Source organism: Grus americana, chromosome 25 (assembly GCF_028858705.1).
Source record: "Grus americana isolate bGruAme1 chromosome 25, bGruAme1.mat, whole genome shotgun sequence".
Classification (NCBI taxonomy): Eukaryota; Metazoa; Chordata; class Aves; order Gruiformes; family Gruidae; genus Grus; species Grus americana.
Genome location: NC_072876.1, coordinates 608,043 through 619,300, shown reverse-complemented (window position 1 = coordinate 619,300; position 11,258 = coordinate 608,043). Strand labels below are relative to the sequence as shown.

The window sequence follows — 11,258 nt, the reverse complement described above, 5'->3', positions numbered from 1 at the left end:
AATTAAGTCTTTTTGGGCAGAATGTGCCTGGCCTCCTGGCAAGAGTGGGCAACCCTGGCCTTACTCCTGCCTTGGGGTCCGCATTGTGTAAATGTCCCTTTGGTTGACCCACTTTAGGGCAGGTTGGTTTTAATCTTTTCCTCTTTCTATTTTTAAAAGAGCTAATGAGCAAGTGACAGTGGGAGCAAAGCTACAACCCTTCATTTTTTTTCCTACCACTTTGTAACATGCCAAAACCACCTTGCAGCTCTTATTTCATTGCTTCATGTTTGCAACAGCTCCACTTGAGAGCACCAGTTATCACCTCAATAATAATAATCCACCCTGTTCACACACTCTAACCCCCTTCTCAAGCTTCATCAAGAAAACCCTTGAACTATATCCAACACTGAAGATGGAAATAAAAGCCAGACCTGCTCCAAAGCTGTTTTCTTCCAAAGACAGAAGTAGGTAGAAACAGAGAGCATCTTTCACAGCACGCTAACCAAAAATAGCACTAGGGCCTGTTACAGATGCCACATAGTTTGTGGGTTAAGTAGTGTTGTCTCATACCTGTGCTATGTGCTGCTTTTAGAACACCGCTGCAATGTGTAAGCTTTGAGGTCCTCTCAGCACAAGTGGTAGTAGCATTTCTGTGCAGCTGCTGCACAAGGTCCCTACCTAATCAACCAGGCTCTGTCTGATGCAGAACTACTTGTAAGACTTTGGGGTCGGTCACAAGCCACACTTAGTTTATGACGCAAGGAAATAAAAGCTTCTAGCAATCTATCCCCTGTGCATTCTTCTGCTCCATATTTAAAACAATTTTTAAAAGAGCCAAACAAGCCACATGTAATTTATACTTTAATACAGAAAAGAAACCATACAGCTGTAGTTCATACATACCACAGGTAACACTTCAGTATATCTAGAATAAGACAAAACTTGATCTTGTACCTGAAGTAGGTGACCATGAGAGGAGGAAAAGCAAATGCATACTTTCTCAATTTGATTTAGTGTTCCAATGGAACTCCCTCTACTAAATAAAATAAAATCAAAAGATTCATCTTCAATTACTTGGGAAAGCCAATAAACTACTGTGGCTTTTTGGAATGATAAAAACTGCATGGAAATCATGGAATCCAGATACCTCCATCCCATGCTGAAGGTCCAATTGATCTCACAAGGTACCACCAAGCTCTTCCAAGGCATTGGCAGTCTTTAACTCTCAGGCAGTGTCCGGCTGCAGTTCAGCACCTGGGGTCACCATTTCTAATATGAAGTGGCTGAATCCTTCAAGAGGCCTAGCTAACACTGGGCGCAGGGACGGACATTGCTGGGGCTTCTTGTGGCTGAATATGGATCCCATAAGGTGCCGTTGATGGCAGATGCTTGGTATCCGATACCTTTACACAGTCCTGTAGGGTAGTGCTCAACAACATGCACGTTGAAGTCCTTAGAGCAGAACATGTATAAACTCCAATCCCAAGTCTGCTGGTCAATACCAAGACACATTTACTTTAAACTTACACTGCTGTAAAAATAAATACACACAGAAAACAATCCATAGGGCCTGGGGACAAGCTCCATCATTGCTGGGGGAGGGGGGACAGTCTCACCAGTGCCTTTGCTCGACTTGTGGGAACAGCTCATTACCAGGGCAAGTAATGGGGTTGGTCTGGCCCTTAGCTGGAAGGTTCATGGTCCATGTGTCTTCCTTTCTCTACTACAAAAATAGAAATTCATCTAAAGCAATAATGGAAAATGATTGCACACTACCTCCGTGCAGATACTGAAGGACACTTCTCTATACTCATCCAATGACACACAGAGAGGATTTTTCAGAAGTCATCAGGTGGACCTGGGCATCTAAACCCCTGGGACTCTCAAAGTCCTGAAACACTTTTGGAAATCTTCCCATAGGCACTTATAAAAAGAAGAAATCTATTCGCTGCCCTTAGGAAAGAAACTAAGAACAGAAACACTGCAAAGAATGGAACCTGTAATCCATATAAATGGGAACTAAATGTATCAGCAAGTATATGCCTTGGCAGAGATTTCGTTACTCAAAACAACACTCATAAACCTTCAGGAAAATTTGTGATCGATATTGTCATATTACTTATACTGAGAAAAAACCCCATCCTTAGCAGCCAAACAGCAACAGTGATTTTCAATGCTAAGTCTACCAGACACTTTGCAGACAGATGGAGAATAATAAAAATTTGCTTGATGATGCAACGCTGAAAACAAAGGATTAAACTTTCTAGCAGTAGACTAGTACCTACCTCTATTTTGCCAAGAATGACCAGGTAACTCAATGCGTGTTACAGATTTCAACAGCAGTGAATTGCAAGAGCAGAACCCACCTGAACTTAACAACTTTGCAAGGGAGCACTCCCCCTCTTTCTTTTTGAATGGGTTTTGGCTTTTCTTTGCACTAGCACCATGTTTAAGTACTCTACTTTGGGTAAGTAAAACCTCTACACAACCATCAGAAGTGGTGGTTTTGTAAGGCAGGCCTGTTCTGGTTGACATGCAGCTCGGTTGTGGCAGTACTGAACTCACTGCGTGCTAATCAGGGAGTTACACAAGCCTACAGGAACAGAACCAGCTAGGCTCTAACATTAACTACCTGAGCTAAACCAGCCTGGAGTGCGCCTATTCCTATAGTCACAGCTTTGTTGGCACTGAATCCAAAATGAACACAGCCTTAACCACAGACTAGGATTATACATTCAGAGCAGCAGAGTTGTTCCTAGGTACACGTATTTTTCTCTACTGAAGGCTGGTTTACTACTGGTATTTCTTACCTGCCTGACAGCAAAATGGTCCAGTCAGTTCCAAATTGGGAAGAGAGTAGCTGGCCTTTTAAAGCTGCAAAAGTAGAATGCTCCTTGGTGAGTCTGCAGAAATTTTGACTAAGGTTGATGAGACCAAGGATTTTACTCAGGTAATAAACTGTCTGTAATGGGAGTTCCTCCACTGGCTTTTTCTGTCTTAGCAGGGGGACACAGGAGACAACTGGAAGTCATTAGCATGCACAGTCACTTTTGGAAAGCTTCTTAGATCTACCAGGCTACTAAACAGATTTACTTTGTTGGTAAAATATCAACTACAGTATCTTCTTTTCAGCTTTTTCCTTCAGCATGATCTACTTCTTTTACTCAACAGACAACATCCCTAAAATCAGTGATTTCATCTTACAGAGAAATATATATGGGAAATTCCTGTGAACAGGCATATGCTTCCTATTAAACTAGTTCATCCTTCCCTAGAGCAGCAGTACAACATGCTGGATGCAAAGCCAGGTGGCAGTGTAAACAGGTTCCTCCACACACAGGATTTTGCTTTCATTCCTCCACACTCAAGATTTTGCTGTCACAACTGTGCTACATTTCTGCTGGTTGATGAAAGAGTATCATCTGTCCTGCTTTGATGTTCGGTCCTTTATAACTGATTATCACAAAAGCAAAGCTAAGTGCCTAATGGTAAAGGAAAGCTTTGTCCTGACAGGCCCACAATTTCCTCTCTCATGTCAAACATGACGTTTCTAAATACTTCTCCTCTTTTAGAAGTTTAGGTAAAATATTCAGCACCCACCAGTCTGGAAGCCTTTGTAGTAGAAACAAACAGCATAATTTCTTTTTGTCTGAGGAGATGTTGCTTTTGATTGCACAATTAGACTATGGAGTGTGGCTCTTTATTAACATGCTTGAAATATGACAACATAGTAAGAGCATGAAGGAGGATAAAGCACCTTGCAGGAGTCTGTGTTCCATCACCTGGGATGAAACTACGCTGAGACATTCCCACATCAAGCAGGACTATCCACCCTGAGAAGGACTAATCTGGTAGATCGTTAACGGCCATTTGGGAGAACGGTGCGTTTAGCCTGTCAAGTTCATCTACTTGTGGGGGGTGATGCATTATAACCTCATGGTCCTCTGAAACATCATCACCCACAGTGACTAGGTTTGTTAGAGATTTGCTCCGAACACACTGGAAATCAACATGACGGCTTTTGCCTTCTTCCTTTTCCCATGACATCTGTATGAATGGCCGTTGAACGTAGTTGTATATCACTTCTGAGCGGCCACCAGGCCTCCTCTTCACCTTCTCTTTACAGGTGGGGTATCCTGAAAACACAGAGACAGTCAGTTGCACTACACACCTTTGACTTGCACAAAGGGACAAGGGGATCCCAGAAGAACAGCCAGGCAGGAATGATTATGCAGGCAAGGGGGACATAGTAGACTAATGCTTACATTCCACATTACTGCCTTGCTTTCTTTTCCCTTGAAAAGACAGTGCAGCGTTGTGTGTAGTCATATGATCAATGGCTACACAGCATTAGCCATTTGGTGAACAAACATAGCTACTATAAAAATAAGAGTCTCTCAGGACAGAGCACAACATTCTCTAAGCTCCCTAAGGGAAAGCTTGGATTAGCAGGCAAAAGTGTTTGACTCCCCTTTCCTGTTTACTCAGGCCTAAAGAGACAAGGCTTGCGGGTACATGCTATGTATCTCTCATTTTTCCCTCAATTTTTAAGCCTCCTGGCCAATTTCAGTGTAACACGATAGTGGTGAAGGAAAATGCCCAGTTTTTACTAGTTTCATGAAAATAAATGCCTAGTAAAACATAGAGCAAAACAGGAAATGCCTAGAATCCAGAGGAAACCAGGCTTTACTGACTGTGGAGTCACCTGGTTTAGAATTTCCTTTGTTGAAGAAATACTTTACCTTCAATGCCAATGCGAATATTTTTCAGGCCCCGTTCCTTTAATACAGCTTTTGCAACATCGCGGTTCTCAATGTACTTGAAGAATCTGTACAGCTTGGAACTGTAAAGAACTTGAGAAATAAAAAGGGTGATTAGAATCTACACGGGGATGCTGAGCTGTGGGGTGCAAAAACTAGGTCTAGTTTCCAAGAATTCTTTCAGGTGTCTGTTCTCATCACTGGGATTAGCTGCACTTCCTTGGTGAGAGGGTAGTGCTAGACATTACAGTCTGGATAGATTGGGTGGTGACAGGTGTGTAAAGCAAAGTGTATTCACTCACTGGGGAGCCAGGAAAGGGCTGAGGGGGAGGCAGCAAATGAAAGAAAAGGATACAATGAGTGCTGTCATTACCAATGTCAGACCAAAAGCTCCAACTACCCAGGTAGCCTGCCTTCAGAAGGAATGTACAAAACAGGACTTCACGTGCCAGCATCCCTTCCTGGAGGAAGACTGCTGTTTGGGCAATGGGTCCTTTCCTTATGGCCAGATGTCTGGGTGTGTGCTGAACACAGAGCCAGGAGTCCCAGCGTGGAGCCCTTACTTTGTGAGTACTCCTCTCCCATCGGAGGTGGATGATCTTCATCCCAGTCCACAGTGTCTTCATCTGTCAGCACGACAATATGGCATTCGCGTTCCCCTTTTCTTGCGCTATCCACCATTATAGGCAGAATTAGCTCCTCCAGGTAGCTATCAAATTGCTTGTGAGCACCGTCATTGGAGAGCTCATGTAACAGAGCACCTAATGAGACAGAAATCATATGATGAGCTTTTTTACACAGTATGAAAATACGTCTCAGCTCTACACTTTCCAGAAACATTCAAGAGCACAGCCCGCATTCTTCTTCAGACAAACTCCTTAACGTATGTTCAGATGCATCAATATTCTCCAGCTCCAGCACTGGCAAAATCAGCAACATGAAACCGCATTTCAAATGGGACGCAAATTACACTGTAGAACCATTACATTACCATTAAAAACCACCAAGGTCCAATCAATACAGTGAAACAGTAATAGACTGAATAATTAATTCATTATGATACTTAACTTGAATTTCCAGCAACATCTCTGTCCTTGAAAGCACATTTTCTGCCTTCTCTGTGATCACTCAGTAGAGGACAGAGTAGGAAACTCCACCCGAGCCTGTGCTCTGATACCAATGCCCCATTTCAGTATAGTGCCTTTCACAGGTTTGCCTATGTTAAAAGGACAATTTTTTGCCAGAATACTCATCAAAAAGTTGCTCTCAGTCAGATCCCTTCATGACTAGGAAGTCTACTACTTTCTGACTTTGGTGCCTTCGGTTCCTGCTCTGCCCGTCATCTGTCATCTGAAATTATTCACAATTCTCTGGTACATTTTAGATAGGAACTATAACCCTGCTTTTAGCCTTCATTTTGTTTGGCTGTAACAGTAAGCTCTTCTTCTCAACCTCTGTTAGAAGAGGAGACTAGAATTTTTACAATTTCAACTTGTTTTTTAGAGCCAGGTGTCTGCATTCTGCAGGATTCAATCACTTCACTTTGGATTGATGCAGCAAAAAAGGAACCTGTTTAAATGCAACACATACAAGAGTCCTAGTGGAGTCGGTACCTTCACGCTTGAACTAAAGCACATGATTAAGAAGTGCACTGAATGAGGATCAGAGTGCTCAACACCATGCAGATCTCCTACGAGCTGATTTCTCTCTGTACTTACTTAAATCTTGACATTTGATTGTGTTGAAATCAAAGTTTATGCAGAGGTAATCACATGTGTCTCGAAGGTCTGGGATGGAAATCCCATCAGGGCAGTTAATGATTCCGGTTTTGTAATAATCCTGCAAATAAAAGGACAGGTTTTGGTGAGAAAAATTAAGAATAGCTTGGACTTTGATAATTTTTAATTAGTTCTTTGTTTTGTTAACCAACATATGAGAGTTACAAAGGCTATACATAGTTCTGTGAACAGTAGAAACAGCTTGTCCAAGAATCTACATCTCTTTGCAGATCCTCTTGGGTCTGATAAACTGTGAGCTCCAGTTAAAACTTTTCCCATGGCACAGGGTTTCATAACATCTCATATGCAATACACATTTATATGCAACTGTGAAGTCAAGACACAGCTCAGGAACTACAATGGCACGACACAAGAAAGGCAAAAGGCAACATGAGCAAATATCTGAAATGTTGACCATACCAAAGTCTACTATGTGTATTATTTTTTTTTTTTTTTTAAACACAATGCAAAACAGTAATAAAAGGTTATGTCCCGGGGTGTGCGCAGCTGCCTGGGAGATGGCTCAGTTTTGCACACGTGACAAACAGATTGTGTTTTTTTCAATCTGCAAACATCTCCTTACCAGCACAGTCCGGAACACAGCTGAGCTAATTCCTTCTGCTATTTCATATTCTCCCTTTTCATTTGGCCTGGTGAAATTATATTCTCTTCCTGGTCCAAACATTCTGAACAGATAAAAATCTATGTAAGTGCACAAGTATACTTAAATGCATTCATTCCAGAGACCAACAGGTGCATTGAGGTTAAACAAAACTAGCAGTGACACATATACACAGTAACTTGAAACCTATATGCAAATCTCTTACATAGTAAATAAGCACAAGAGCTGGCTCAGCTAAGTCCTCCTATAGCTAGACTCTGTCGCTATAGCTACTATATTGTATAGAACAAGCCATAGCTCAAAGGAACAGATCATTCAACCCTGTGTCAGAAAATACCCTGGCAATAAAGCCCTTTCACTGAGGCTGTGCAAGATCACCGCCATGTGCCTTTGGATCCCTTCTTTGACACAATGACCTGTGCAAGGGTCAGTAACCCAACAGAACCTGGCTCCCTTTGGTCAGAGAAAACACAACACAGAAAACGAGTGCTTCTTATTGCATCAATAGGCTCCAAGCTTGAAGTCATGTTACAGTGAGCTAAGCAACTTCTGCTACAGGAGAGTATCATAAGGTAACAGCAGAAGGGGGATGGGGCATTATCATTTTCCCCACTCTGGAAGGAAATTTATCAGCTGTGAACAGACATACTACTTACAAACAAGGCAAACACTTGGAGAGAAGGCAAAAGCAGACCATGTGTAGCTAAAAGTACACATTGTTTGAAGGAAAAGGACTGAAGGGAGAATGTCATCTAGAGAACTACCAACTCTACATCTGGTCTTGTCTTCAAGGCCTCACTCACAGCCAAGTTCTGAATGAGGTCAACCTCGCTTCACTTGTGGGTACAGATGAGATCACAAAACAAACATGAGGAGTTTGTTCCATTTCAGTAAACGTTTGACCCCCTCAAGGTATCCTGAAAATGGTGGAAATCACCCACCTTCCCAGCATAGTATCAGGGTGAGCAGTGAAAATCTGTGGATTCACTGCAAAGCGAGTGCCATCTACCACAAGCGTCACTTTCTCTGGAGCCACTGTTTGCGAATTGATGCTTGAAGACAAAGCGCAGCATCCATGGCGTTCCTGGCTATTAAAATATTCTGACTGTCTCTTATTTCCATCTTGGAAGTGACAGTTGTGCGTGTCTTCAGGAGCAGACAACATGCTACTGATCTGGGGACTTGCTGGACAAGCAGTATGTCGGCATTCAGAATCTAAACCTGAGAGACACAAACAAGTATTGCAAGGGGAGGATATAATTTACTGAAAAACATGACTTCATAGTAACACTTGTAACTACATAGTAACTACTCTAATGAGAAAACGGAGTCATACAATAACAATACAATAACAAAGGATGTCAATATACATAACTGTCAGGGTAATGTCATATGACATAAAACTAGACTGCATTTTCAGATTGAGCTAGCAGTTGGATTTTGGATAAAAAATTTCCTGATGATGCTTAATACTCCTTGTTAAAGCAAGATGGATTCAGTGTGTACAGAGCAGGAGTACAGGAATTAAACAAGGCCAGAAATACAGACACGGATTCCTAGCACTGACAACTACTCTCAGATGAGCACTGGAGCAGAAGCACAGACCAGAGTAAAGGTGGTTTAAGCCAGCAGTGCTTGATGCCCAGTCCGTGGTGGGCACACAGTTCTTCAGGACTGACCAGCTACTTTCAGTTAATCTGCTCAGGCACAGATTAACGGCTCATGAGAAGCAGCAAGTTGGCCAGCCAGGGCATACCCATGTGATGGTCTTGTGAAGACAGCAAAATTCTAAACTCTGCTGTGGACCATTGTGCTTTAGACCAGCCTGGCTAAGGCAGCGTACATACTCCCCAGTGCGAACTGCCTTGGGATACTGGAATTTTTCCAAAACGTAACACCCCTCAAAAAAATCTCCCTTAAAGATTACTATAAAGACATTATCCTTACCCTCAGTCCAGGGAACTGCAGCAGGGCTATGACCTCCTAGCGCCACGTTACTTTCTTCTGACTCACAGACTGCTACAGTTTTGTTTTCCACAGAGCAACTGGACTCCACATTTCTTGACCAGTCTGTCCCACCAGCACAGTTAACATTCATGCTGGGCCTCCGTGATGTGAGGAGTTGGTTGCGTTTCCTAAGAGAAGAGCTAGGAGAGAAAATACCAGGTTTAGTTTTGGAAGAAACTTCCAAGCAATGAAGCTCAAATCCCTGTATCTGGTACCGCAAGCAAAGTCCACCAGGCTCAAAAGACGTTTCTTCAGACACTTAACCGGGCTTTAGAGAGACTTCTGATGCTAGTTATGCTCCTACACTAACCCAGGAAGAGGAAAAAAGGGGTTTATAGTAACCAAGGGTCTATTTCATCTATGAACCTTTGTTTTTTTAAAAGTAAGTCTAAAGACACTGATGTCCTTAGATCACATGTGTGTTCCTGCAAAAACCTTCCTGGCAATTGCCTGACCTCCAGAGAGCTGGAGCCCTTTAAAAATGTTTATGTATCTCTCAGTTCCCAGCCCTGGCAAAAAATGAGCTCTGTAACATGACTATAACCCAAAATACGTTTTCCCAGTTAACAGCTCAGGCATTGCCTCTTAACCACTCTGAGGTTTGACTAGGAGGCTCCTGGCTCCAAGTGATTTTTTTTTTTTCTTCTTCTTCTTCCTTGTTCTTGATTTATCACCACGCTCACCCCAGTATTTAACCCAATATAGTCCTACGCAATACTCCTACTGCATAGAACAGCCATGACTGCAGCAGCCTTACATCCATCACACCCTGGCTCAGCTCAGTACACACACCGCTTTAACCAAGGCCATTCAGATCTTAAATGTTCTTTCAGCATATGCAGAGAGACATCTTCTATTTTTGCTGTTTGGCTATTTCATTCGTAAGTAAAATTCTTCTTCACTGTTCCTATCTTTAGGACTTGCTTCACTCCTTTGTATCTTCTAACAGATCTCTTGCTGTCTCTTTCCCTCATTCTTGTTTGGCATATACTTTGTCCTGCTATTGCCTTGGACAAGAAACAGCTCCCCTTTCTTCGCTTTAAGTGTTTTCCTTCCACTCTCTCAAATATAAACTACCAATTTCCTCATTAATGAATTTTCCCAATTTCCCCCCTGCAGAATAATTGTCTTGTGTCTTTTTCTTGGCTGAATTAAAACTCCAAGGCCTGCGGGTACCATCTATAAAGCATGGCAGAACACTGCCACGGCTAGATACAAACCAGATAAAATACAGCACTAGTAAAAGAACAAAATACCAAATAAGAGTTGGCCAGCTTTCCTGTCAGGCCCTGCTGAGGATGAAGGCCTTAATGAGCAGTTCAGTGGTGGGTTTCAAGCCCATCATTACTGGCAGTCAGTGTAAGCATTTCATTCTTAATTAGAAATTTAAAAAAGGAATAACAATTCCTTCCTCTCATTCCATAAAACAAATGCTAAGTTGCCAGCATTATTACATCTGGATATTTTTAGAAAATCTGTTGCTTATGCATCATGTGATATCAGAAAGATGATTTTTGGCAACAGCAAAACCATGTGAAAAGCTACCTTTTTTTTTTTTTTTTTTTTTTTTTTTTTTAAAAAGGCTCTGCCTGGCTGGCAGGAACAGCAATGTGAGGAGCCTATGAGGGTCATCTTAGTTCCAGCAAACTGTGCGGTGCATCAGTATGCAGCGGGACACGGTGTGGAGCCCCCAGTATCTAAGCAGAACACATCAGCTGCCCCACTCATTCAACTTTAGGACAAACCTATCCCAGGAATGATCTATATAAATGAGTAAACATACAGAATATGCAGAAGATACTGTTTAAAGTAAACTTAGATATGCAAACCCACATACTGTACAAGACCCTCGAAGGAAAAAGAAATTAAAATCAATTCCAGAGTTGACAATGTCAAATGGAACAAAAAGTCACCCATTCCCCTATTTCATACAGCCTATTGTAATTATTGGGAGGAAATGCAGTTTTCCAGACTGCAAATGTTAAACTATTTATACAACTAATACTGTGGTTTCAAGCATTTTCCTCAAATTCCATACATTATAATTATGCTATACTTTTTGACCAAAATGCTTTAAAATTTGGTAACTGCACAGAAAGCCAAAACATA

The 11,258-nt window shown here is 42.0% G+C and overlaps 1 protein-coding gene across 7 annotated transcripts in view; it reads right to left on the bottom strand.

Annotated features, from left to right (window-relative positions):
- Positions 1-830: 830 nt before the first annotated feature.
- KCTD20 (potassium channel tetramerization domain containing 20) overlaps positions 831-11,258 on the bottom strand; it is a 29,268-nt gene continuing 18,840 nt past the window's right edge. For 6 of the 7 annotated variants that reach the window (XM_054803647.1, XM_054803644.1, XM_054803643.1 and 3 more), the window contains exons 2-8: positions 9,090-9,289; positions 8,084-8,363; positions 7,104-7,206; positions 6,461-6,581; positions 5,306-5,503; positions 4,725-4,835; positions 831-4,118 (exon numbers count right to left, since the gene is read on the bottom strand). In XM_054803647.1, the coding sequence (XP_054659622.1) occupies positions 3,826-4,118; positions 4,725-4,835; positions 5,306-5,503; positions 6,461-6,581; positions 7,104-7,206; positions 8,084-8,363; positions 9,090-9,240 (1,257 nt within the window). In that variant the 5' untranslated portion in view covers positions 9,241-9,289 and the 3' untranslated portion in view covers positions 831-3,825. Of the gene's footprint in view, positions 4,119-4,724; positions 4,836-5,305; positions 5,504-6,460; positions 6,582-7,103; positions 7,207-8,083; positions 8,364-9,089; positions 9,290-11,258 lie in introns of those variants that run through there. The other variant, XM_054803648.1, reaches the window with a different exon arrangement.